At 47.7% G+C, this 26,828-nt stretch overlaps 1 protein-coding gene across 7 annotated transcripts in view; it reads right to left on the bottom strand.

The window, feature by feature from the left end:
* Positions 1-644: 644 nt before the first annotated feature.
* SRL (sarcalumenin) overlaps positions 645-26,828 on the bottom strand; it is a 103,907-nt gene continuing 77,723 nt past the window's right edge. For 6 of the 7 annotated variants that reach the window (XM_065559833.1, XM_042854112.2, XM_008162530.4 and 3 more), the window contains 3 exons: positions 8,210-8,326; positions 6,641-6,874; positions 645-5,155 (listed from right to left, as the gene is read on the bottom strand). In XM_065559833.1, the coding sequence (XP_065415905.1) occupies positions 4,344-5,155; positions 6,641-6,874; positions 8,210-8,326 (1,163 nt within the window). In that variant the 3' untranslated portion in view covers positions 645-4,343. Of the gene's footprint in view, positions 5,156-6,640; positions 6,875-8,209; positions 8,327-21,740; positions 21,884-26,828 lie in introns of all 7 variants that reach the window. The other variant, XR_010591133.1, reaches the window with a different exon arrangement.

Here is a 26,828-nt window from a genome sequence, read left to right as displayed (position 1 = left end):
GTGGGTTATTGGGTGAGGGAGAGTGAGAAGATGACGGGGGAGCTCTCCCCTGGTGAGCGTGGGGCACTGTGCAGGCTGGATTGTGTTTAGGTGATATGCCCTTTTTAGCACATCCTGAGACGGTTGCAGGAGAGGTGATGCAGTAGAAGCTGAGTTTGGAGGAGTGCCTCACCCCTAATGCCAAGATGCTCCACTATGCCATGTGTGGGGAACTATGAAGAGTGCTCTCCCCTTCTCTATGGCTCGCTGGGAGGGCGTGGGTCCCCAAACGTTCTTCTTTTGTAACATGGGATCATGGTATGGGAAAGGCTGAAAGCTGGGCATTGTGATGCTTCACTATTCCACCATCATTTCCCCATCCAGCTTGGGCGCTGCTCCATGCTTTCTGCTAGCAGCATGCACATCAACCAGAGCCACCTGTGTGCATCTGAGGGCAACGTTTCACTTCCCTTTGGAACTCAGGGGCGCAATCTGGGATTTTCTCCTTCCCTCCCCAGGTTTTGTATAAGCACTGCTCTCCTGCATGGGGCTCAATCCTGCTCCCTTTGAAGCCAATTACAAAACTCCCATTGACTTCAATAGAAGCAAGCCCATGGTTTCAGCATCTCTGTGGAAAGGCAAACAAAGCAAATGTAGCCGTGGAATGTGTTTGAAAAATACTGATTTTATTAGACGGGTTGATGTACAGGACCAACAATTTTATCCAAATGCACATTATCATGAACACCTAATTGGGAATATATTACAGCATGTAATTCTTTATAATCTGTCTGTCCAGATTCCTGTTAAAAAAGAAGCACACAACAGTGGGTTTAGGGATGTTGGGTTTTTTAGCAAAATTAAAAGATCTTCAGGCTCCCTGTTTTCATTCCTGATGCATTTCCTGTAACTCAGAGACACATCGCTCATGTCACACTTTATATTTTGTTTCTAATCAAGTTCATTTTGTTTCATAAAACAGAGACAGTCAGATTGATGGTAGGAGCCTGCTGTGTCATCAGACTGTGCCAGATGAGATGGGCTTTGAACTACAGTCCTTCTTAGACTAACAATCATTTGCTGTGGCCATGCAAGTCATTTCAAGTGACAAGGGGTTTGGGAAGAAAGGCCATCAGAAATGTGTCCGATTCCCAACAAGGGCTGTGGTAGCCAACCAGAGCTAAGAGTGGGCCCAGCTTGATGTGCAGTTAACAAACAAATGCACTTCTTAGGTCCACTGTTTCTTAAGGGTCACCTGATGTCAGGACACGGGGGGGGTTAAACTTGGAGCGCCAGGAGTGCTTTTAAGAAGAGAATCCTAGTGTAAATTTTCAGATGGGAAGATGGTTATGATCAATGCATGAGCCTCTATGCTGGGCTTTTGAGCCAGTACTATGCTTTTGTCAGTCACATGTTAAAAGGTGAACTCATCTGATTACAGGAGATTTTCTTGAGTATATGCAGAGAACTTCGTTGTCAATGGATGCTTACCCAACAGGACGTCAACCAACAGGCCCAGTACTTGTAGACAACCGTGCTTTACAACCTCCATCCTCCTTAATGCTGCCAACGTTCCTTGGTCTATATTGTGTTGGTAACACCAGCCACACCACAATCATAACCTACACCAACACCCAAAAGGAGAGCAGTAGCTTTATGACCAGCAGGATGCTAGTGAGCTAGAGGGAACTAGGAAGGAAGGACCTGGGTATAGTGAAAAGAGGATGACAAGAAACGGAGGAAAGAAAAGGTAGGAGAAAGATTGAAGAAAAGGGGAAGAGAACATGAACAGGAGAAAGACAAAAAGAAGATGGCAGCACAGCGAAGAGAAATAAAAAGGCAAAGAACGAGCAGGAAGAATAAGGCACAGAGAATTAGAAAAGTTTAACAGACTTATTTGTTTATGGTGACAATAAAACATAATGTGATGGCAGAAGCAGTGGCAAAATTAGCACAGTTCTGACAGTGTTTCTTTTCCATTCGCTCCTAAGAAAACCATGCAAACTAGGCCAAGTGACAGGAGCAGCAGGTAAGCTTAATGGAGGACAATGAGAAGTGAGAAAGAGTGGATGACCAAGACAAAGAAGGATGAGGAGGAGGAATGGGGCAATGTAAAAGAAAGAGAGGAGAAGAAGAACAGAAGTGAATGGAGGAAGCAGCTCCAAAGCAGTCTGAGACCTCACTCAGTATTGACTCACCAGCATGTCACTTCTCTTTGTGCTATTTCAGATGCCAGTTTCTCTGACACCTCTTCTTGCCTTAATTAGCTGCCCCTGTTCCTTTCAGTGCTGTGCACAAAATCCCTCGGCATGTAACCTGCCCTCTTGCAGTACTCATCGATGTACTTGTTTCTTCTCCGGCACCCAGCCTTTGGGGTCTCATTACCCATCGGATGTGTCCTCCAGGGTGACACATTTGGATCAAGTCAAGCACCCATGAAAATGCCCACTAGAACTCACCTGGATTGCTTTAAAAGATCGTTTCTTTTAAACTCAAGGTTTCGGCACCAAGGAAGCTGAATCCCAGACCAATGCTAGATATGTTTGGTTCTCCTGTAGCCACAGCTCCATCTCTATTCACACATGTGGATCAGAGATGTGCTGCCTTTCAGACCCCATGCCATGCTCCCAACAGGCTCTGGTCAGCACCTTCCACTTTCTCATCTGCTCAAGTTTCTTCTTTAAAAAGCCAACATATGGCTTTCTTATTTCCTTTTGTCTTTCTATCTTTGCCTTGCTTTGCTTGGCATTTCATTGAATTCTTGACCCCGGGCAGATAAGGCCCACAGGTATGTTACAGTGAGTACTTCTACTCAGAAGGTTCTCTGAAGACCAGCCACAGCTCTGGTCCATTTGACAGGGAGAATAATGAAGAAAGGCTATTTAGCAGGTCTCGTACACCATTCAGGGCAACATCCACCTTCTTCTTCAGTTAGTGCTTAGCTCAACCACCAGCCATGCTGGGTCATTGCAACCAAACAATGCCTGCTTAGTGAAGAGGGCTCCCATACTTCCCCCATGCTTTAGTTGCCATCTACAATGAACTATGTCCACTGAGAGGCTGGCACTGGTTCCAATGGCATCATTTCCTGCAACTCACAATTTTGGGTGTTGGTGTGTTGGGGCAGGTGAACAACATGGCAATGCCAACAAAAAATATGACTGCTTGGCTCAGCCCAAATAAGATAGGGCCCAGACACCTTCGACTTCCTAACCTACAGCTAAAAGATTGGAAGAGAAAACAGGCAACAGCTGTGAAATGGAGGGTGTTCCTGTCTTCCTCCAAACCGCACAACAACGCAGGGATCTGACTCGGAGAAAACATGCAACACTGGCATAAACAAGGTCAAAATGCAAATTGATTAATCCTCTGAGCCTACCAAGGTTTGTGCTTGACTTGCCAACAACTGCATGACGCTAACAGCAAATGCATACACTAAGCTCCCTGCCTCTTCTCAGGCACAGGGACAGACCGATGCTTTTAAAGGCTTTCTTCTGAACTTCCTTGAGTTACAGCCACTGTCTCTCAAATGTAACTTAAGTGCCATTGCTCTTTCAGCTCCAGTCCATTTCTCCTTATGAGCCAGACTTCCAAATCCCACCTGGGACATGCATTTGGTGCTAACAATGCCATATGTTCCCAGAGATTGGACTGAATCCAGTCTAAACACAGACATGGGGTCTTTCTTTCCCTACCCCTGGGGACAGGAGAGGGCTAATACCTGGGTGAATGCTAAAGATTCTGAGTTACAGCTTCAACTGTCATCCAAATGGAGTTCACAAAGAACTGAACCTGATGGCCCACGAGTCTTGGAAAGAAAAAAAACAGATTATTATTTATTTATAGGCATTTCTGTGGTCCTCGTGCCTATATACAGCCACCAAAAGCTGACATTTACTCTGCTGGATCTCTCTCTCCCCAGGGGTGACCCTCTCCGGTTCTCCAGGTCAAGGCGTCGGAGCCTTCCTCCAGGCTATCTTTCCAGAGTCTGCGTTTCCTACTCCCTGTCTGCTTAGTGTATGCAAAGGTTGAACTTCTTGTTCCACACTCATGAACTTCAGTACCTGTGAAAAAGCAGCTAAAGCTTTAGTTCACCATTTGTTGCTTTTACTTACAGTTTAAACATTGCTTTCTATTTGAAATAACAAAGATAAAATGTCAGGAATTCACAGTTCTTTATTCTCTTTTCTATGCCCACCCCGCTTCCCCTGCCATTAATGTCAATGACTCAAAGTCCTTGTTGTACCGTAGCTCTTGCCAGTGTGGCACTCAAAGGGTTAATAAACCATGGCTTCTTGGACAGATAAGACATAAGCTCATTCACCAATAGGAACACATGAATGGTTATGTTAGTACATAGCATGTTATGGTTTCCTATAGCGGTTCCTTGGGGTTTCACCACAGCCAGTTGTGTCACAGGAGAGAACACTGGGCTTCTTCCCCAAGCCAATACTCCCCAAGAGATCAGGAAGCTCATGAGTAATGGCCCTTTCGATCTTCTCCAGGTAACATCCTCCCATGTAGGAGCACTGCTGAGCTAGCAGCTTGAAGCTGCTGATGGGATTGATGCCGAAGAAGTCCTTATAAGCCTCGCGGTTGGGGAGATCAAACTTGCTGACATTGGTCTTTGCCAGGATGGACTTGAAGATGTAGAACTTGTCAGGGTCTTCCACAATGTCCTTGAATACCAGCTCCCCGTCACTGAAGAAGGTCATTTTGTCCTTGTAGGTTTGCAGATAGCGGTCGACCAGGAGAGCGTGGATGCGAACCCGGATGGCATGTTGGCGGATGAAGGCAATCTTATTCTCCAGCCTGTTTTCAATCACCTGGTTAAGGTCTTCCAGGAGCGAGATCTCTTCTTTAAGGAATAGATCCTTGTGGGTTTCAGGGTGATATTCTGGGGGCCAGAAGGAACTGACATAGACCCTGGGAGGTTCAGTGACATTGATCAGAGGAGCCAAGCTCCAGAACAAGGCGCCATAGACTCTCATAAGCTCCTGGGTGGCGAGACTGTCCGCTTTGTTCAAGATTATTCTTATCTGAGACTCCCGGCCCTTCAGCTGGCGAAACAGCATCTCCAGCTCCAGCCCCACATCCAGCTTTGTAGGGTCAAAGACGACAAAGATGAGGTCAGCTCTGTCGATGAACCACTGGCACACGTCATTGAATGGGTAACCTTTGGGAGAGGAGAGAGAAAAATCAAACAGAAATGTCCAGCTCCCCACATCTAACACAGGACTGATCCATTCAATCACCAGCATAGATACGACACAAGCCCACCATGTCTCAGACCCCTTCAGACTTAGACTCATGCAGTGGGAAATCTCGTTTCTCAGCTACTAAAGCCATCGCAGAACATCTTGGCACCAATATCCACAATCGGTCTATATTCAGTTGGCACTAGTGCCTTAGCTGGCGTTCTCTGATAAAATCCTGGCCCCAGTAAAGTCAACGGGGGTTTTGCCATTGGGCCAGGATTTCCCCCTGGATTGAAGGTAGATATTGGGAGAGCGGAGGTGGGGATGCTGTGTAATTAATGCACTGATGAGCATATAGGTAAATAACAGATTTTAGTAGACAATTCAAACATTTTATTAATATGATGGTACTGCCTTCTGCCTCTAGGCCCACTCTGACGTACATTCTGCTGCCTCCTAGTGGTTGGGGGTGTGTTTTGCTTCTTCTGGAATTAAATTCCTTCCAAGTCACTTCCAAATTTTCCTTTTCTCTGTAGCCTGCTGTTGATTATCTGTGCTCTGATTGTTTTCTAAGGCCATGTTTTGGTCACTCCAATGCTGTCTAATGTATCTAGTATATGGGTTGACAAACCCCAGCAGTGCTACCCCAGTTGTGAGATACGTTATCCTGGAAATGCTGGTGTTCCAGCATTCCATCGTGTCCTGGTCTAGCACAGAGACTTGGGCAGGGGCCTGCATCAAAGAACATGATAGAAACATGATAGAAAATGATGGGCAAAGTGCAGCCCATAGGCTAAATACAGCCCAAAGGCCACAAACACCCCCATCTTGCTTAAGTCTCTGAACATTGCCCCTCCATATGAAAGAAGAAGTGTGCTGTATCTGCTCTATTTTATGAATATTGTGTGTGTCCCCGAGGTCCCTGCCAGGTGGCCATTACAAACACAGGTGGGCAAAATTTTGGTGCTTCTGCAATATAAAAATAAACACCCTGCAACACCTCCTCGCTGGCCCTTTGTTGTGTGTGACCTAATGAATACAGCACTCAACTGGGCCTCAGGAGATCTTGGTTCTCTTCCTGGATCAGCCACTGTCGCTTTTTTTTCCCATCTGTAAACAGGGCCGGCTCCAGCATTTCTGCCGCCCCAAGCGCAAAAAAAAAAAAAAAAAGCCACGATCAGCGGCGGCAGTTCAGCGGCAGGTCCTTTGCTCCTAGAGGGAGTGAGGGACCTGCTGCCCCCGAATTGCCGCAGGTGCTGCCCCTCTCCCTTGGCCGCCCCAAGTACCTGCTTGTTAAGCTGGTGCCTGGAGCTGGCCCTGTCTGTAAAACAGGGAAAATGCTACAGTGCTTTGAGATCTACTGATGAACAGCTTTGTAGAAGAGTAAGGGACTGTTATTATCTCACATTTATAATGCTCCTTCTTTTCTGGTCTCTCTTAAAATGAACAAAGCCGGTTACTACCTCGTTCCTGTTGCTTGCGGTTTTCAATGATGCCCGGTGTGTCTACAAAGGTGACCCGCTCTAAAAGCTTATGAGGCACCTCTATCCCGATCAGCTTCTCCAGGAAGTTCTGCCCAAACTTTTCGAGGGGTGAAAAGGAGCGTGCGCTGTCAGCAGCCATCACGATGCCCTCAATGGTCTTCAGCTTTGGGCCGTGCATGATGACCGTGAACTCAGAGGTGGTGGGTTCAGCCCCTGTCCAGTAACAAGAGAAGCAGAGCAGGTGAGCTGTAAAGTCTAAGCTGTCCTGCTGGAAATGAGTCAGACTCTGTGTCTGAGACTATCTGCAGAGGATACTGCTTACTCATGAATATACAGAGGGTGATCCAAAGCAACAGGTATGGTCAGAGAGCATCTTGCAATATCATGTACCTTATGCCTTGTAGAATGTCTTGAGGAAACGTAGGGCAAGTCTACATTACAAAATTAAGTCAACCTAAGTTAGTTCGATGTACAGCCACCATAGTAATTAAATTGCTTTGCATGTCCACACTACACTCCTTGTGTCAGCGGAGCGCATCTTCACCAGGACTGTCAGTGTGGAGCATTGTGGGACGGCATCTGAAAGGCAGCAAGTGTTGATGTAAGTGACGTAGTGTCTACAGTGACACTGCATCGACCTAACTACATCAACCTACGGGCTATGCCTCTCACGGAGGTGGAGTTATTAAGTTGGTGTAGTGGGCAGATTACACGGGTGGCAGCTACATTTTAGTGTAGACACTTACAGAGTTAGGTTGATATAGGCTGCCTTATGTCGACCTAACTCTGTAGTGTAGACCAGGTTGTAGCTATTCCATGGATGCACGAGTGCAGTTTTTCCTGCAGTGGTTAATCTACACTGAGATATCACGAATATGCAAAGCACTATAAAGGCCCAACTCCTGCTCTGCTTTCTAGTGCCTTGATTCTCCCTATGCCAGAGCTCAGTACAGTTTTTAATTCAGCAGTGCTACGCTCAGCTGTGTTCAGGGATAAAAGAGAGTGGGAGCTGAGAAGAGGAGATGGGAAATGTCACGCCTGTTGTTAAAGTAAATTAATTGGCTCCATGCATGGTGGGGAAGGATAGAAGAAAAGGGCAAGTTCCCCTTGTTAGAGGATTGTTACTCTGCTGGCCTGGAAGGTGACCTACAGTGCGATGCCCTATCGGGTTGGAAGATCTCAATCCTGAGTCTCTGGACTGCAGGAAGTGGGAATGCTGCGGAGGCAGATGCACAGCTTGATCCTGGGGGGTGAAGAGGGGAAGAGGAATCTCATCTGTCTCTCTCTGCACCAACTCCTCTGACTCTTACAGGTGCAGGGTTGCAAGGATTCAAGCCCTCCCTAACCAGAGAGATGGCTGTCACCTAACAGCCTGGGGGGTTGCAATGAATAAAAAGAGAGGTTCAAAGAGCAGCTGGGGACAATGTTTACCAGCCAAGCTCTGGCTGGAATTGACTCGAGAAGTGAATGTACGAGTGACAATGCCTGCTTGTACCCTTTGCACAGCACATTAAGCGGAAACAATGGGCAAGCCGGAGCGCACGTTACCTGTGTACAGCTGGTAGGGCGTGTCGTCCAGCCCTAGGAGGTAGTTTATCATGGTGGATTTGCCAACGCTCCATGGTCCCAAGAACAGCACCATTGGCTTGGACGTAATCTCCCCGTCTGCAGAGAGGAAATAACAAAAGGAAGTGAACAAGCACTAGAATTTGAGCTCCCCGCCGTAACGAATGTCCCAGCTGAAGAGTGAGCAAGAGCTGCCCTGTCCCACACCATTAGCTAAATGTTCCGAGTTCAGGGAAATGTTCTAAAGTTCCTTCAGCCGTTTGCAAGAGCAGGGCATAGCGACCGACTTGCGCGGGGCCAGGGTCATGGATACGTGGGTGCACACATGCTACTTATGCTGCTAGGGTTGTGCTTAGCCTTCAGAACCCCTGGTACTGGGACTGAATATGTGGAACAAAACAGTCGGGTCTGTGACTGACCCAGGTGCCCAATGTTAGCTAAGGCTGTGCTGGTGCTAGATAGTCAGGAGACTCCCTCAGTCTGATCATTCGTCTGTGAGATGGAAGAAATGATATGAACTTGATTGCTGCCCTCCTGACTATATCCAGAGTGGAACAAGCCTCACCCTTTGGCTGCCTGATGATGTACAGCCTTACGGCTGGACCTCTGTCCACATGGTGCAGTGGGCAACCCCACCAAATGTGCACTGCTTGTGGCGCACAATAGGGTTAAAGTCCTGATCCAACTTCCACCGAAGTCAATGGAAAGACGCCCATTGACTACAATAGGAGCTGGGGCAGACCTCACTCAACAGTGGTTCTGTAGGAGCTTCACACCCGGATGACCACACATGTCCCAGTGGTTACTGTGCTTTAGAATTCTATTAATTGGAGATGGACAAATTTGAGGTAATTCTAGGATCTCCTAGTACCTCAAATTCAAAGCACCACCCAGCCGTAGGTATTTAACCAATTCCACCCCTCCTGGCCATCTTGGATTATTGCATAAAAGTCCCCTCAGGCTGACCCTACCCAAATTATGAAAGGTCTTGAAAGGAATGTTTTTCTACTCTGTTTTGAAGACGTATTTGCTTAGTGAATTTTGAGTTAGTTTTTGCAGGCGTCCCAAAAATGTGCATGCCCCCCGCAAAAACCTGCCCTCGTGCATGCCAAGCAGGCCATTGTGACTGCAATTATTTCTTTTATGGAAGCAAATTGGCAATTTGTGTGGACATGGGCAAGTTTTTGCACATGGAACAGATGTGCATGCATTTTTGCAGGTGCCCCTTTTACAGCTTCTTTTAGAACACAAATCAATTGGAGATTTTGCCATGGGCAAGCCGAGAGGTGCAAGGCCAGGCTCAGGGGCTGGCAGCCGGGGAACATTACATGCCCCAGCTGGTAGGGGCCAGTAGGAAACTCATCAAGGGCCTGATCGTGCACCATTACAATCAATGGGAGTTTTGCTGTGGACTTTCATGGGATCAGGGCATAAGGGCCTGATCCTGCAGTCCTTACTCAAGTGAGGAGTACTTCAAGTGAGGCTACTCATGTAACTAGCCCTACTGAAGTCAATGGCAAGGATTACTGAGGTGAGGTTCTGCAGGATCAAACCTGGAGCCATCTGCTGAGAACCATGGACAACTAACATCCCCAAGGGGCCACAGGGAGTTGCTGTGTTCAGCACATCCCAGGATTCAGACCTGATCCACCTTGCACTTAGAAAGAGACAAGCAAAGGAGGACTGCAGAGTATGCTGCAGAGGACGCTGCGCAAAGAGCCCATGAAGAGACCCCTGGAGAGTGACAACCACAGGACAACCACAGTGAGCGAAAGAGATGTGTGGGAGACATCTCCGCACCAGCGATCAGGCACACGGCCAGCGTAACCCACTCAGTGCACTACTCTGTCACCCTCCAGTGGTGGTTGGGCCACAGACACACAAAGGTTGATGAGCCTACCACAGTTTGGTCCCTCATTGCTGTGTCTCGACTGCCAGAAGCTGGGACTCAACAACAGGAGATGGATCACCTGATGATTGCCCTGTTCTGTTCATTCCCTCTCAGGCATCTGGCACCGCCACTGTCAGAAAACGGGAGACTGGGCTAGATGGACCATTGGCCTGACCCAATATGGCTGTTCTTATGTTAGCTCGGGCATGTTTTGAGAGCTACCCGTCCCAAGTTCAGTCGTGGCTCCTGATGAGCTGCTCAGGGGCGCAGTGTAACACTAACATTTAAAGAATTGTTTCCATGTTCTAAAACTGAAACCATTGCATAGGACGGGAAAGGGAGGGAATAGGCTGAAAACAACCATGTATTTTATCGCATTTACTCTGCATAATAATTTATTATACCTATCACTTTACACTGAGTAACTTAAATCCTATATTATACACTGTATAATAAATTATAGAAACAAAGTAAAACGTATAATTGATACAAACATTTAATACAGGCAGTACGTTCATATGGAAATAATATATTATTGTATCTACAAATAATGTATTATCCATATATAAAGCAAAACATATCGCCAGCAATATGGGTTATACTTTTGCACTAGGGTTACAAATAAGAATGAATTAATCCCTGCAATCTCTCTGGCTCCGATTTAGGGCAACACTTACACGTCTGCTTAAAATCAGTGGGGCTTAGAGCTGGGTAGGAAGATATCTGAGTTTTTCTCATTCTAGGAAGATATCTGAGATTTTTTAAAAAATGGTTTGGATCAACTGAAACATTTTGCTTCAATTTCAACTATTTTTTAATTTTAAAAGTTGGGGGTTTGTTTTTTTACTATAATGAGCTCAAATTTTGAAATTAACATTTGTTTCAAACTGGGAAACCAGAATTTTTGGTTTCAAAAATGTCAAAATGGGACATTTTGACAATTTCAAAACTTGTTTTTCAACATTTCTTCGAGTCGAGAATTTTGGCCAAACTGACCCTTTCCTGTTTTGATTTTGATTAATCAACATTTTCAACAAGAAAACAGTTACCAAGAAATTCCTGACCAGCTCGAGTGGGATTTAAGCAGGTGCTTCAGTACTTTCCTGGGTAGGACCCTTGTGAGGTAGGGAAATATTCTTATAGATGGGGAAACTGAGGCACAGGGAAGGTACGAGAATGGCACAAGGTTACGTAGAGACTCTGAAGCAGATTCAGGAAGGCAATCCAGATCAACCAGCTCCCAACCCATGGCCTTACCCCCACTATGAGCTGAGAATTCCTATGGCTTCAGTCTGTACAAGACAGCTGAATATTGTATAAAATGGTGCCAACTGGATAATATTTCAAACATACTTTGCATGAGGAAATGGTGTTTGACAGAAATGGGGGGGGGGGTCTGGGTGGGCTTTGTGTGTGCTGCCAAGAGCCGCAGGGATTTCTGCCATGGTGGGAGAGGCAACTTTACATCACAGCCCCGTCAGGAATCACGTTTTCTCTTTGGCACCACCCCTGAATTGCCTCAGAGGTCCTTTCCCCTGATATTTCCTCTTTTGGCCCCATCCCCCTTTCCAGCTGCTCACCCCTTTCTGAACTCTAGAGGTGAAATCATGCCCCATTGAACTCAATGGGAGCTTTGCCCTTGACTTCAGTGGGGCCATGATTTCACTTAGGTGGCCTTCACCCCCTTTTGCACAACCTGTGAACTCAATATTGGTGCAATTTCAGGCCCTTAGCCATGGAGCTCTGATTCCTAGCATCCCATGTGCAGCATTCACCGAGGCCTGTGATGTTGAGTCTACGGTGTTCCTTGAAGTCAGTTGGAAGGGATGCTGGTGAGCAAAATGAGGAGCTTCTTTCTCTCCCTCCAGCCCTGATGCTGAGCTCTCTGCCTGCACAGTGGTCCCAGCTCAGGGAGTGAGAGGTCAGAAATGGCATATGGTCACCAATCACCAGGGGAAAGTTGTCAGTCCTCAGCATTGTCCCTGTGCTTCCCTCTCCCCCTCTCTGCCCTCAAACCCTCACCTCTCCCTGCATGGGAGCTCAAACAAGAGCTTTAATCTGGAGTGGAGCTTTTCTCTCCTGGGGTTGTCAAAGAGGAAAGAAAACAGCTCTGGTGACAGTGAACATAAGAACAGCCATAATGAGTCAGACAGTATCATCAAACAGCCATCGAGTCCAGTATCCTGTCTTCCGACAGTGGTCAATGCCAAGTGCCCCAGAGGAATGAACAGAACAGGTAATCACCCATTTATCCATCCCCTGTCTCCCATTCCCAGCTTCTGGCAAACAGACGCTAGGGCAGTGGTCACCAACCCGTCAATCATGATTGACTGGTTGATCCTGGAGCCTCTGCCAGTCGATTGCGATCTCCGGGCCACTAAAAGTCCGGTGGTACAGCGGGGCTCAGGCAGGTTGCCTGCATACCCTGGCCCCACGCTGCTCCCGGAAACGGCTGGCTGCTGGCACGTCTCTGCGGCCCCGGGGGTGGGTGGGTGAGGTGTCTCCGCATGCTGCCCCCATCCCCAGCACCGTCCCCACAGCTCCCATTGGCCAGTTTCCGGCCAATGGGAGCTGCGGGGGCAGTGTTTGTGGGCAGCACATGGAGACCAGCTGCCCCCCTTCTCCGCAAGGGCTGCAGAAACATGCCAGCAGATAGCCGCTTCCGGGAATGGCATGGGGCCAGGACAGGCAGGCAGCCTACCTGAGCCCTGCTGTGCCGCCGACCGGGAGCTGCCTGTGGTAAGCGCCTCCGGTCGGAGCCTGCGCCTTGCCCTCCCTCCCGCACGTCAACCCCCTACCCCAGTCCAGAGCCACCTCCTGCATCCAAACTTCCTCCCAGACCGTTCACCTCCACCTGCACCCCAATCCGCTGCACCAGCCTGGAGCCACCTCCTGCACCAAACTCCCTCCCAGAGCCCGCACACCTCACCCCCTCCTCCAGTACCAGGTTTACAATGGCACCAATGGCACCATGGAGCCAGGCCCATGCTCAGAAGGGGCCACGGCCTGCTCTGCTTGCACTGCGCCCCAAGATTTTGCCAGCCCACTGGCTCCTCCCTCCCATCACTTGCTCCTCTCGGCCCCTGGGCCCCACCTGCCGTCTCCTCTCTGCCCCCTGGCCGGACCCCAGTGCACCTCCAGCTCCAGACAGTCTCTGCTTCCCACCACCTGTGGGGCCCCACCTGTCTCCCTGGAGTTGAGCTGCCTGGGACTGGTGCAGAAGCCTGGCCAGTCTTGGCCAGCTGGGGCAGGGGACAGTATGGGGGGCTAGGCTGGGTCCCTCCAGGCAAGTGGGTTTTGAGGGAGCCCGAGGGGGCAGGGTGTGGCCTGGCTGATCACGCCACTCCCAAGGGGCCCTGCTGGCTCAGCCCGGCAGACACAGTCACCTCCCAGCAGGGCCGGTGAGTGCGGCCGGGAGACAGGGCATGGGGGAGTGGGTCTCTGGGAGGTCGGAGGGGGGGTGCTGGGCTGTGAGGGGGCAGGGAAGATCTGTGTGTTTTGGGGCACTAGGGAGTGGGGGTTCTGTGTGGGGTGCTGGGCAGTTGTTGTGGGGCTGTGGGCAGGGGATACTGGGCAGGGGTGGTGTTGTGCAGGACACTGTGCATTTGTGGGAGTTCTGGGGGGGCGATAGGCATAGCAGGTCTGTGGGGGGGGCACTGGGCATCGGGATTCGGGGTGGTATTGCAGAGATGCTGACTTTCTGATTTCCCGGGGGTGCTTGACCCTGCTCTGCCCCATGCCCCACCCCCACTCCCACTCCACCCTTTCTCCCAAGGCCCCATCCCCACGTCACCTCTTCCTGCCCCCGCTCCACCCCTGCCCCACCTCTTCCTGCCCCATTCCACACTCTCCTCCGAGTGCCCCCAGGCCTCCCTCTAGGGACTGACCTCCCTGCGCCATGCTCCATTGCCTCCATGGGGGCCCACAAATATGTTTGGCCCCAGACCCACAAAAGATTACTCTGGCCCTGCCTCCTGTACCCCAATCCCCTGCCAGAGCCCGCACCTGCACCCAAACTTCCTCCCAAAGCCCACACCCCCTCCTGCACCCCAACCCCCTGTCCCAGCTGGGAGCCCCCTCCTGCACCAAACTCTCTCCCAGAGCTTGCACCCCTCACTCCTGGACCCCAACCCCCTGCCCCAGGCTCAGCCAATGCACACCCCACAGTTGAGAATGTTACACTCATTTGTGACAATCCCTGAAGGATTTTGGATCTATAAACCACAAATGACACTAATAAAAAGTAAAACTCATGAACTGTCCAGTGGATTCTATGAGGTTAGGTGCAGTGTGACCATATGACCCCTGCACCCAAACTCCCTCCCAGAGCTTGCATCCCTGACTCCTGCCCCTCAACCCCCTGCCCCAGGCTCAGCCCAGAGCCCCCTCCTACACTCCAAACCCTGCAGCCCCAGCCCAAAGCCTGCACCCCCTCCTGTACCCCAACTGCCTGCCCCAGCCCGGTGAAAGTGAGTGAGAGTGGAGGAGAGCAAGCGATGGAGAGAGGGGGGATGGAGTGAGTGGGGAGGGGCCTCAGGGAAGGGGCAAGGTAGATCTTGGATTGATCTTAAATTCAAAAAGCGATCTTGTGCATAAAAAAGTTGGAGACCACTGGGCTAGGGACACCATCCCTGCCCATCCTGGCTAATAGCCATTGATGGACCTATCCTCCATGAACTTACCTAGTTCTTTTTGAACCCTGTTATAGTCTTGGCCTTCACAACATCTTCTGGCAAGGAGTTCCACAGGTTGACTGTGCGTTGTGTGAAAAAATACTTCCTTTTGCTTGTTTTAAACTTGCTGCCTATTAATTTCATTTGGTGACTGCTAGTTCTTGTGTTATGAGAAAGAATAAATAAAACTTCCTTATTTACTTTCTTCACACCAGTCATGATTTTGTAGACCTATCATATCTCCCCTTAGTCATCTCTTTTCCAAGCTGAAAAGTCCCAGTTTTATTAATCTCTCCTCATATGGCAGCCATTCCCTACATCTAATCATTTTTGTTGCCCATTTCTGAATCTGTTCCAATTCCAATATTTCTTTTTTGAGATGGGGCAACCACATCTGCACACAGTATTCAAGATGTGGGTGTACCATGGATTTATATAGAGGCAATGTGATATTTTCTGTTTTTATTTTCTATCCCTTTCTTAATAATTCCCAACATTCTGTTCGCTTTTTTGACTGCTGCTGCACATGGAGTGGATGTTTTCAGAGAACTATCCACAATGACGCCAAGATTTCTTTCTTGAGTGGAAACAGCTAATTTAGACTCCATCACTTTGTATGTATAGTTTGGATTATGTTTTCCCAATGTGCATTACTTTGCATTTATCAACATTGAATTTCATCTGCCATTTTGTTGTCCAGTCACCCAGTTCTGAGAGATCCTTTTATAGCTCTTCGCAGTCTGCCTGGGACTTAACTATCTTGAGCAATTTTGTATCATCTGCAAATTTTGCCACCTCACTGTTTGCCCCTTTTTCCAGATCATTTATGAATATATTGAATAGGACTGGGTCCAGTACAGACCCCTAAGGGACACCACTATTTACCTCTCTCCTTCTGAAAACTGACCATTTATTCCTATCATTTGTTTCTTATTTTTAACCAGTTACCAATCCATGAGAGGACCTGCCCTCTTATCCCATGACAGCTTACTTTGCTTAAGAACCTTTGGTGAGGGACCTTGTCAAAGGCTTTCTGAACACTATATCCACTGGATTCCCCTTGTCCACATGCTTGTTGACCCCCTCAAAGAATTCTCGTAGATTGGTGAGGCATGATTTCCCTTTACAAAAACCATGTTGACTCTTCCCCAACAAATCGTGTTCATCTAGGCTTCTGACAATTTTGTTTCAACCAGTTTACCCGGTCCTGAAGTCAGGCTTACTGGCCTGTAATAGCTAGGATCACCTCTGGAACCCTTTTTAAAAATTGGCATCACATTAGCTATCCTCCAGTCATTTGGTGACTGGTGTGCGGACAATGCACACGTGACAACGAGGAACCTTTAAACAGCAGATCTGCGGCTCCAGCACCAAGGGAGGGATCTTGTCCTTAACCCATTGCCACTAGGTTACAGGGAAACAACATTTCTCATGTCAAGGTGCCCAGCCAGGACATCTGTGAGAGTGCTCAGCTGGCGCTCCAGACCTGCTACTGCCCACCTGCAATTAGCACAGCAGGTGCACCCTGGGCCATCCGTGGCACCATGGGATTGCAGCTGGACAGACATTTTAGGCTTGGTTTTCAGAAGTGCGAGTACCTGCAGCTCCATCTGAAGGCACGGGCGCCTCAGAACATCGGGCATTAAAACTCTCCTGCTTCCCAGTCTTACCTTTCTGCACTCCCTTCTCCATCTCCTAGCACAGCACCTTCCCCCCCGCCTCTCTCTCACTGATCTCTTTCCCTTTCCCCTTCCTTAGGGGATGTCTACACTGCCTCCCGGGGTGCGATTTGCAGTTTGTATAGTATCAGAGGGGTAGCCGTGTTAGTCTGAATCTGTAAAAAGCAACAGAGGGTCCTGTGGCACTTTATATCGAAAACCCACCGACCGCTACACCTACCTTCATGCCTCCAGCTTCCACCCCGGACACACCACATGATCCATCATCTACAGCCAAGCGCTGAGGTACAACCGCATCTGCTCCAACCCCTCAGACAGAGACCAACACCTACAAGATCTTCACCAAGCATTCTCAAAACTACGATACCCACACAAGGAAATAAAGAAACAAATCAACAGAGCCAGACGTGTACCCAGAAGCCTCCTGCTACAAGACAGGCTCCAAAAAGAAACCAACAGAACTCCACTGGCCATCACCTACAGTCCTCAGCTTAAACCTCTCCAACGCATCATCAGTGATCTACACCCCATCCTGGACAATGATCCCTCACTTTCAAAGACCTTGGGAGGCAGGCCAGTCCTTGCCCACAGACAACCCGCCAATCTTAAGCATATTCTCACCAGCAACCACGCACCACACCATAACAACTCTAACTCAGGAACCAACCCAAGCAACAAACCTCGATGCCAACTCTGCCCACATATCTACACCAGCAACACCATCACAGGACCTAACCAGATCAGCTACAACATCACCGGCTCATTCACCTGCACGTCCACCAATGTTATATATGCCATCGTGTGCCAGCAATGCCTCTCTGCTATGTACATTGGCCAAACTGGACAGTCACTACGCAAGAGGATAAATGGACACAAGTCAGATATCAGGAATGGCAATATACAAAAACCTGTAGGAGAACACTTCAACCTCCCTGGCCACACAATAGCAGATGTAAAGGTAGCCATCTTACAGCAAAAAAACTTCAGGACCAGAATCCAAAGAGAAACTGCTGAGCTCCAGTTCATTTGCAAATTTGACACCATCAGATCAGGATTAAACAAAGACTGTGAATGGCTATCCAACTACAGAAGCAGTTTCTGCTCCCTTGGTGTTCACACCTCAACTGTTAGCAGAGCACCTCACCCTCCCTGATTGAACTAACCTCGTTATCTCCATACTGATTTATACCTGCCTCTGGAAATTTCCATTACTTGCGTCTGATGAAGTGGGCATTCACCCACGAAAGCTTATGCTCCAATACTTCCGTTAGTCTTAAAGTTGCCACAGGACCCTCTGTTGCTTTTTACAGTTCGTATAGACATTCCTGCACTCCAGCTAGCTCATTACAAAGAGCAGTGAGGACACTGCAGTGCTGGTGTCGGCATTGGCTGTAGAACGTACCGGGGGGTCAGGTGGGCTTGTGAAACCCATGCTGAAGCCCGCACGGCTGCCTTGTCACTGCTAGGTTTAGTGCAGGTACGTCTGCACCAGCGGCCAGTCACACCCTGCCCGCAGTGGAGACACGAGGAAGTGAGAAAAACAGCCAGTGTCACTCAAATATTCGGTGTCCTCTACTTGAGTAGCTGTGAATTCCTAGAAGACACCAGCCACACGTGGGGATTTTTACTCTTCACTAAACACAGCTGGTTAAACAAATTTTAGCAAACAAAGAGAACATTTGCAGTTTACAAGCCCCCGGAGCTGGTTCTCTGCTGATCACCATGTAGAGTTCAGGGTAACTTGTTTGGGGTCTGGCATTTCCTCTCTCTATTGCCATGTTTTTGTGCTGTGGGCCTACCAAAGCTAGAGGTTTTCACAAGATGAACAGGTCACTAGAGCGTTGCTATTTTCTCTTCTCTTGCCAAGATTTAACATAGCTAAACCTAAAGAATACAACAGTGGGATTCAGAGCCTTTCCAGTTACAGGTCTGATGTCAGCGAGCAAGAGAAATGAACCCTATCCAGCCAGAAGCAGGAACAGCAGGGGAGCAGACAGACCAATGGGTGCTCATAAGCAAAAATTACCCACTTTTCCCCAGCAGAGCAATAAGACTTTTCAATTCAACCAAAAACCCTTTTCAAAAGTGCAGCATCACCAATCAGGAGTCCCCTGGTGTTTCATTTAGTTCAGTGCTGTAAATGTGCGACACTCCAGCTAGTCTCTGTGCTGGCTTGTGCCATCGGAGCTTCATCTGAAAGGCTTAGACATTGGAGCGTTATGGTTCCCAGTGAATAACAATTTATGGGAAGGGGCAGGGCCGGCTGGCCACAGATGACCTATATTGCATGCATGTGAGAGAAATCTTTTAGCCCTGGGTGACTCTGATTGGTGGACACTGAACTTTGGAGGCTGAGCCCTTGCCAACAAGAGGGATGTTGCATCTTATGAGAGAAAAGGTTCATTCCAGACTGAAGCGGCATTCATGAGCAACTGCACAGCGCAGGCCCTGAGACCTGTTCACTGCCCTCACACCTCGCCAGAGGGCAGGGCGGACCCGAGGCTTAAAGGGACCAGCAGGTGCAGGGTGTGATGTATGTTGTTTTAGTAATTGTCGTGTTTGCATGGAGGAGGAGTGAAACGAGAGTGCTCATTTCCAGATCAGAAGGAGGAGGGTGACTGAAGTGAGAACTTTGCTGGAGAAGGGAGAATGGGATTTTCTATGGTCATACCTTCTCATATGCAAAGGGGCAGCATTTCTCCCCCACCCTGTGGAGAGACCATAAGTGCTGCAGAAGCGTCTCCCACAGCAGCATTCTTTGCGATGTTCTAGGACGTGGGAAGGCGAGATCATACAAATGGAGGGTAACATGATTGTGTGATGGCAGCCAGATAGTCCTGCTCACTGCTTTCCTTACAGCCTCCCTAGCTTGGTGTCTTTCCTTACTTAAGAGATCCAGGTTAACAGTCAGGGTCTCAGGCCACGTCTCCCAGTCCAGCTGAGATATAAGTGTTTAAACACACAGGTGTTGGTGTCACTAGGCATCACCCTAGGTAACTCGAAGGGTTGAACACCCAAGAGTCGATAAAGCGCCCCCCGCTCTAGGCCAAAGTGAATCAAAGCCCCTGCATGTTAAACTTTACTAACCTCACAGGCCAGCAGCTGGGAAGCAGTAGTGATAAGGGAAACCTCTTAAAAACAAATACGTATGAGGCCCTGAAGGTTTGCTTTGCCCAAAAGTTTAACCTCTCTAACTGCTGGGTATGCTCTCAAATCCCGCACCACGCGGCAGGGTTACCTTGGAGGGTAGTCCCCCAAAATTGGTCAAATATCTGTTGGAAATGGTTCAGTAGGGGAAAAAATATCTCGGGTACCCCCTTGTCGCAAAACTGCACCATAAAAGCCCCCTTTAGCCTGCTAGAAAATAACACCTGGAGGCCATTTAATAATGCTACCACCATTCCACAAGCACATCCTGTCCTCTAAACAGGCCTTCAATCAGTGGAAGGCCCAGGAACAGAAACCCACTCTATTTAATACCCTCTGGAGCTGGCTCCCTAGCCTAGGGGGCTTGGGAGGTGGTATTGTCCGCCTCCTGCTTACTGGTCTCGTACTTTGTTTCCACACCCTAGCTCTCTTCTCATGCCTAAAATGTTTAATGGTTAAAGTATGTACCACTTCTAGAAGTCAAGACACCTCCTTTTTCCCTTTAATCAATAATCCTAAAACCATGGCCTTAAATCATATCTTGTCCACAAAATATAAGAAAATTCAGCCAAAAACTTGTTGAGTATTCTCAAAGGAGGGAGTTGTTGGTGTCACTAGGCATCACCCTAGGTAACTCGAAGGGTTGAAAGACCCGAGAGTCGATAAAGCCCCTCCGCTCTAGGCCAAAGTGAATCAAAGCTCCTGCATGTTAAACTTTTTACTAACCTGACAGGCCAGCAGCTAGAAAGCAGTAGTAATAAAAAAAAACCTACATGCTTCCAGCTAAAAAACAAAATTGCAAAAACAGTAAAAACAAGCTGCACAGCCAAGGTCGTGTAATGTAGCCAAAGGAAAAAAGGGGAAAAGGTGGGAATAAAGAAGGGGGGATAAAAAAGGACGGGGAAAAAAAAAGGCTTAGTTACAAACTATATAAAAAACAAAAGCTGCTTATGTTGGTGTGCTTAATTTAAAACGTGCCTGTCTCTTTGCACCACTTTAAAATCTCAAATAAACTTTGTTTGCTTCTCCACCCTGGTGTGTTCATTGGCGCGAAGCACACCGGGCAACGGACCCCGCTGTTGCTGTCCTCAGGCACTCTGTGCTGGCAACACAGGCCAAGTTCTAGGATCCCACCACATGCTCATCTGAGGTTAGAATTTGGCCCTTGGATTAGAGCCTTGAAATGGGAATTTTAAAGAAGGGGGCACATAAGAAGATAAGAACGGCTGTAGTAGGCCAGATCAATGGTTCATCTAGCCCAGTATCTTGTCTTCTGACAGTGGCCAGTGACTGAAACTTCAGGTGGAGTGTAGAGAACAGGGCAATTTTGAGTGATTGTCCATAGTTGTCTACTCCCAGCTTCTGGCAGTTGGAGGTTTAGGGACACCCAAGCATGGGGTTGCATCCTGGACCATCTGGGCTAATAGCCATTGATGGATCTATCCATCAATAACTTAGTTAATTCTTTTTTGAACCCAATTATACTTTTGGCCTTCACAACATCCCCTGCCAATGAATTCCACAGGTTGACAGTGTGTTGTGTAAACAAATACTTCCTTTTGTTTGTTTTAAACCTGCCGCCTATAAAGTTAATTGGGTGACCTATAGTTCTTGTATTATGTGAAGGGTAAATAACACTTCCCTATTCACTTTCTCCAGACCATTCATGATTTCATTGACCTCTGTCATAACCTGCCCCCAATCTTAGTCATCTCGTTTCAAAATTGAACAGTCCCAGTCTTTTTAATCTCTCCTCAGATGGAGAGATGTTCCATCCCCCTAATCATTTTTGTGCCCTTCTCTGTACTTTTTCCAATTCTCATGTATTTTTTTGAGATAGGGTGACCAGAACTACACGCAATATTCAAGGTGTGGGCATGCCATGGGTTTATATAGAGGCGTTATGATATTTTCTGTTTTATTATCTGTCCCTTTCCTAATGCTTGCTAACATTCTTAGCCTTTTTTTTTTTTTGACTGCTGCTGCACGTTGAGTGGACGTTTTCAGAGAACTATCTATGATGACTCCACACAAATGAAGTAGGTTCACTATCTGTCACTAGCAGCTCCCTTCCACAGACAGAAACAAACACCCACAATAACCCACACCAAAGGTAACTCAGCTCTGTAGGTAGTTCATCCCTGGAGCTTGGGTGAGACCCAAATTCATGTCCTGTAAGTGTCTCCTCACCCACACAGATCACGTGGCAAGAGTCTGGCCATCTCCAGGGTAATCTCTCCACCCTTAGCATCTCAGGATGGGTCTCCTGGGGATTTAAGGCATGTGGTTATGATCTGAAACGTGGCAAGAAGATACTGTGCCTGCTGCTGTTTCTCTCAGCCCATGAGATGTATTCACTGAGCTTACTGGTAAAATACAATTTTATTCCTGCCAGCCCTGCAGTGCCAATAAAGCTGTGGGAGAGCAAAGTGTGTTCCATTCTGCTCTGTCCCATGCATCATCAGCAGAACCAAAAGCTCAGTCCCAAAAATTTCGGCTGAGAATTTGGCTTTGAACAGGCATTTGGTGCTGAACTACAGCCACAAGTCTCATACTTGGGTTTGTCCAAATAGTTGTTTAAGTTGCTGCTTGAAGCTAAATAGCTCAAAGGAGACTGCAGCTCCCACATGATGGTGCCTGCAGCATGGCTAGTTTGCAGCCTTCTCATCCTCAAGGCCTGTGCTGATCATGGCTCAGAATGGACCAGCAGACAGGAGAGAAGTGGAGGGTTTGAAGAGGTTCCATTGTATTCTGGTGGCTTCCTACAGCACTGGCTGCTTCTTGTCCTCTTATTATATCAGATCCTGTCTCTGCTGATCTTTCCATCTCCACCTGCTTGGGCATGAATTCAAAACCCTGTCAGGATGCTGGTTTGAGGGCTGGAGAGAAGGGCTGTAGAGCTGGTAAAAAAAAAATCCCCCCGCACAGATGCCTTTTGGATGGAAATTCAAAATCCAAAAATTTTTGGCCAAAACTGACACAAAGAAAAAAAAAAAGTTTGGAAATGCTGCAGCGCTTCATGGGAGTTGCAGTATGGGTGCCTCATGCTCCCATTCTCCTCTATAGGCTATGTTCCCTGGTCTGATTATATCCTCCATGATGCACCACACTCTTCCTGCTTGGTGAGGGGAGGCGGTGCATTGTGGGAGTATCTTGCTGTGGTGGATCATGGGAGATGTAGTCTGGGCATGGAGACTGGCCCATAAAGGAGAATGGGGACTTGAGGTAACTGAACTACAAATCCCAGGAGCCACCACAGGAGCATTTCCAAATTGAAATATTTTGATTTTCAAGTGTTTGGTTTTTTCAATGAAAAATTTAAATTTTCCATGGAAAGCAGACACTTCTCATAAAAGAATCCATTGAGTCAAAATACATTTCCATCAAAAAGCCATTTCTGTGAGGAATTTTTGTGCAGTGCTAGTTTATATTGTGTAGGGAAGCATTTGTCTCATTTCTCACTTATGAAATCTCAGCCAAATCCTCTGCTGGTATAACTCTACAGCCCTCTTGACTTAAACTGAGCTTAGCCAATTTACACTAGTCATAGATCTGACCCCATATTTTTAAAACAACCATTTTGTCACTATTATCTGCCGCCTACGCAAAGATTGCTATTACTTTGAACTCTCTACCTAGTCAATAATATAAGCAAGAAGCATTCACAGTAAGGTCTTTAACTGTTAACGAGTGTATCAGTCCCATTTATTTATTTATTTGAAACAAATTAATAAATCTCTTTTGAAAATAAGTTAAAACAATTGTTTCCAGGATAGATTATTGCTAAAATGTCTTCCTAGAAAAAGAGACATCTCCACCTTTAAAAATGATCAGCACTGGAATTCCTGTATAGTAACTTTACAAGGGGTTATGGTGACAATAGCAAGTTATTAAAACATATAATCTGAAGAGTGTTCTATTCTAATGTGTTCTGGTTTTGTGGGGCTAAGCGTTTGATTAGCCAATGGTATTGGTTCTTATTCATAGCAATAAATGCTCACATATAATACATGCAAATAGAGTGGGTTGGAAAATTTCAAACAAAACATTTTCCCACTGGAAAATATGATTTTGTGTCAATTTCCTAGGAGAAAATATGGATTTTGGTGTATTTTCCATCAAGAAAATAAAAATGAAATGTTTCATTTTGAATGGGGTTGACATTGCTCTCTGCATCTGCCTGAGCCACCATGATGTCTCATGGGCATTGTAGTTCCGGCTTCTCCACAACCCCATTCTCTCCTATGGGCCCTAAACTGCATCTAACAGTCTCTCTATGTGGCTGACCTGCCACAGTGGCTCATAGAAGCTGTAGCCCGGCCAGTTTTGTTCCATAAAAAGTTTTGATATTTTGATTTTTTATCCCAACTTGGGATAAAAACAAATATTGAAATATTGGTATTTCCTGCAGGACAGAAGTTCTGGTTTTTGATCAGCTCTGCATACAACTGCTTCATCTAGTGATCTATTCACTTTCAATCTGATTTTGTATTAATATTATTTCTAATTATTTAGTATTTGACTGAATCTACATATTAGATACTCAATAGTTTTGAGACCAGAATATTGATGAGGATGGCGAAAGAATAAGCAGCTTGACTCTCAAATCCCACTTGCAGAGCTGGCAACTGGGAAAAAAAATCTGTACACTGAGTGCATTAGAGCTAGACATTAGAGAGGGACAATGAACATGGAAGGGTAGAGAATCTCTTTTCTAACCATAACTGCTTTCTGAGCTATAAGATAAGGCCTGAGTTTCTAGCAGTCAGAAGTCTCATTAGGTGGAAGGTGAGAACAGGGTTGCCACCCAACCCAAATTTTCCAGGCTTGCTTCTGGCTTTGTGGGTCCTTCTTCTGGCCTGCAAAACCAGTTAACAAATAGCCTGAATGTCCAGGCATAATCATGACCCCACCTGACAAGGTCACCAAGTTGCCATGCAATGAAGACTGACTCTCTTTTGTCCATTAGGAGCCTTTCCCAAAGATGACAGCCCTAGCCATCCGAGTAACTTCATCCTTCCTACATAAATTCTCCCTGGGGTTTCAATAGTGTATAATTTACTTCTTCACTTCCTGTCCTAAACTACTGAGTAGTGTTACTGCGCATTAATACACTGACATGTTCCACTCCAGAAGTGGCCATTTAATAGCAGGGCCCAAAATGATCCCTGTAGCTCTAGAGTTCATAAAGCACTTTGGGATTTTGTCAGGATGACAAGGGCCATATTTACTTCCAGTTACAGTCTCTGACTGTGTCATGTGACAGTGGGGAGCATTCGCATTTCCTTGCTCCCAGCTTCAGGGTCTCTGCAGACAAAGTCACTGCCTACGGCTCTCAAGGGGAGCCCTGCTCTTTGGCTCCAGAGTGTGTTTTGCTACACCAGTCTCTCTCTGCTATCTAGCTCTTCCCTCGCTCTGGGGAGCAGCGGGACTGGCACCTCAGGGCCAGGACAGAACACCCAGGGCAGCAGGACCCTCATTGGTTCTTCATTAAGCAGGCTATTTTGCTTCTCTTGGGTGTTTCAGGAGGCCCATCTCACAGATTATGACTCTATCCAGGAGGCCCCATGCACAAGTCCTTACATCTGTAGCCAGTGCAAGCTATGCATTCACCAGGTAATCTACCTGACCCTGCAGGTATACTGAGCGCTATCCTGGGCTTCTCTAGCTTCGGGTGAGGGCCTGTCTCCTTAAAAGCCTCTTTGCAAACTGCAGTCATCTCTGCCCGCTGTCTGAATCTGACCCTATTGCCAATGCTGAGATCAGCACTCCCCAATTGTGGCTAACACTGCTTGGCTCTCGCTTGAGCCCTGGGGCTATCACAGACTTGCCCCCAACATCCTTCCTCCTTACATTTCCTGCATGGGCTTCCAGACGCAGCAGACCTCAGCGGCTCAGTGTTCTCCTATGCCGCATCTGTAGAGCCCTACCAAATTTACAGCCATGAAAAAAACGCATCATGGACCATGAAGTCTGGTCTCCTCCCATGAAATCAGGTCTTTTGTGGGCTATTACCCTATACTATACAGATTTCACAGGGAGGACCAGCATTTCTCAAATTGGAGGTCCTGACCCAAAAGGGAGTTGCAGGGGGGCTACAAGGTTATTTTAGGGGGGGTTGCAGTATTGCCACCCTTACTTCTGTGCTGCCTTCAGAGCTGGGTGGCTGGAATGTGGTGGCTGCTGACTGAGGGCCCAGCTCTGCAAGCAGCAGCGCAGAAGTAAGGGTGGCAATACCATACCATGCCATCTTTACTTCTGCGCTGCTGCTGGAGGGGGCTCTGCTTTAGAGCTGGGATCCCGGCCAGCAGCCCCGGCTCTCTGGCTGCCCAGCTCTGAAGGCAGCACCATCGCCAGCGGCAGCACAGAAGTAAGGGTAGCAGAACCATCACCCCCCTACAATAACCTTGCGACCACCCCACAGCTCCCGTTTGGTTCAGGACCCCTACAATTATAACACCATGAAATTTCAGATTTAAATAGCTGAAATAATGAAATTTATTATTTTTAAATTCCTATGGCTGTGAAATTGACCAAAATGGACAGTGCATTTGGTAGGGCCCTACTCATCTGCCACATTTCTGCCCAGAGAACCCCAGGTTCCTAAGAGGGATTTTAATGGGGCTTCCCTGTTCTGCAGGGGATCTCCTTTACTGGTTCTTGCTCCAGCTCCCTTGCTGGGTGATTTCCATTTCCATAGGTTCACTGTGTTGCTTGCCCCTTGTGTTCCAGGGATGAAGCGATTATTCAGCAGTACCTTACTCTGGGTGTAGCCCATGTGTGGGGTAAGGCACTATGTAGCATGCGTAAGGATGGCGGAGTGTGGCTCTTTGGCAACAGCATGCCCACGTGCGTGTTGCATCCCTGTTTGCGATGAAATGCTCATCAGACACCACGGTTATCTGCTTCCTCTTCATGGCAAATGATTTATAAAGGTTTTCAGCTTTGCTCCCCACTGCAGGACTGTGCTGACCTGTCTTCGCGGCTGGCTGTGTGACGGTTCATTGCTGTTCAGCACCTGGGGAGGGGGGTCCTTCCACTCAGCCACCCTATGCCTCAGCAAGCTGAAAGGCTGCACTCTGGCACTTTCCTTGCCTCTTATTTCTGTGGGCTCAGAATGCGTCCACACCTGATGCCATGTGACAGTGGCAGCACCTCACAGAGAGAGTCACTTTCTTCTAGCCCTGCTCCAGAGACTTTTCTCCAGGCAG

The sequence above is a fragment of the Chrysemys picta genome, chromosome 10 (assembly GCF_011386835.1).
Source record: "Chrysemys picta bellii isolate R12L10 chromosome 10, ASM1138683v2, whole genome shotgun sequence".
Classification (NCBI taxonomy): domain Eukaryota; kingdom Metazoa; phylum Chordata; order Testudines; family Emydidae; genus Chrysemys; species Chrysemys picta.
Note: the sequence above shows the minus strand (reverse complement) of the source record. Positions and strands in the feature narration are given on the sequence as shown.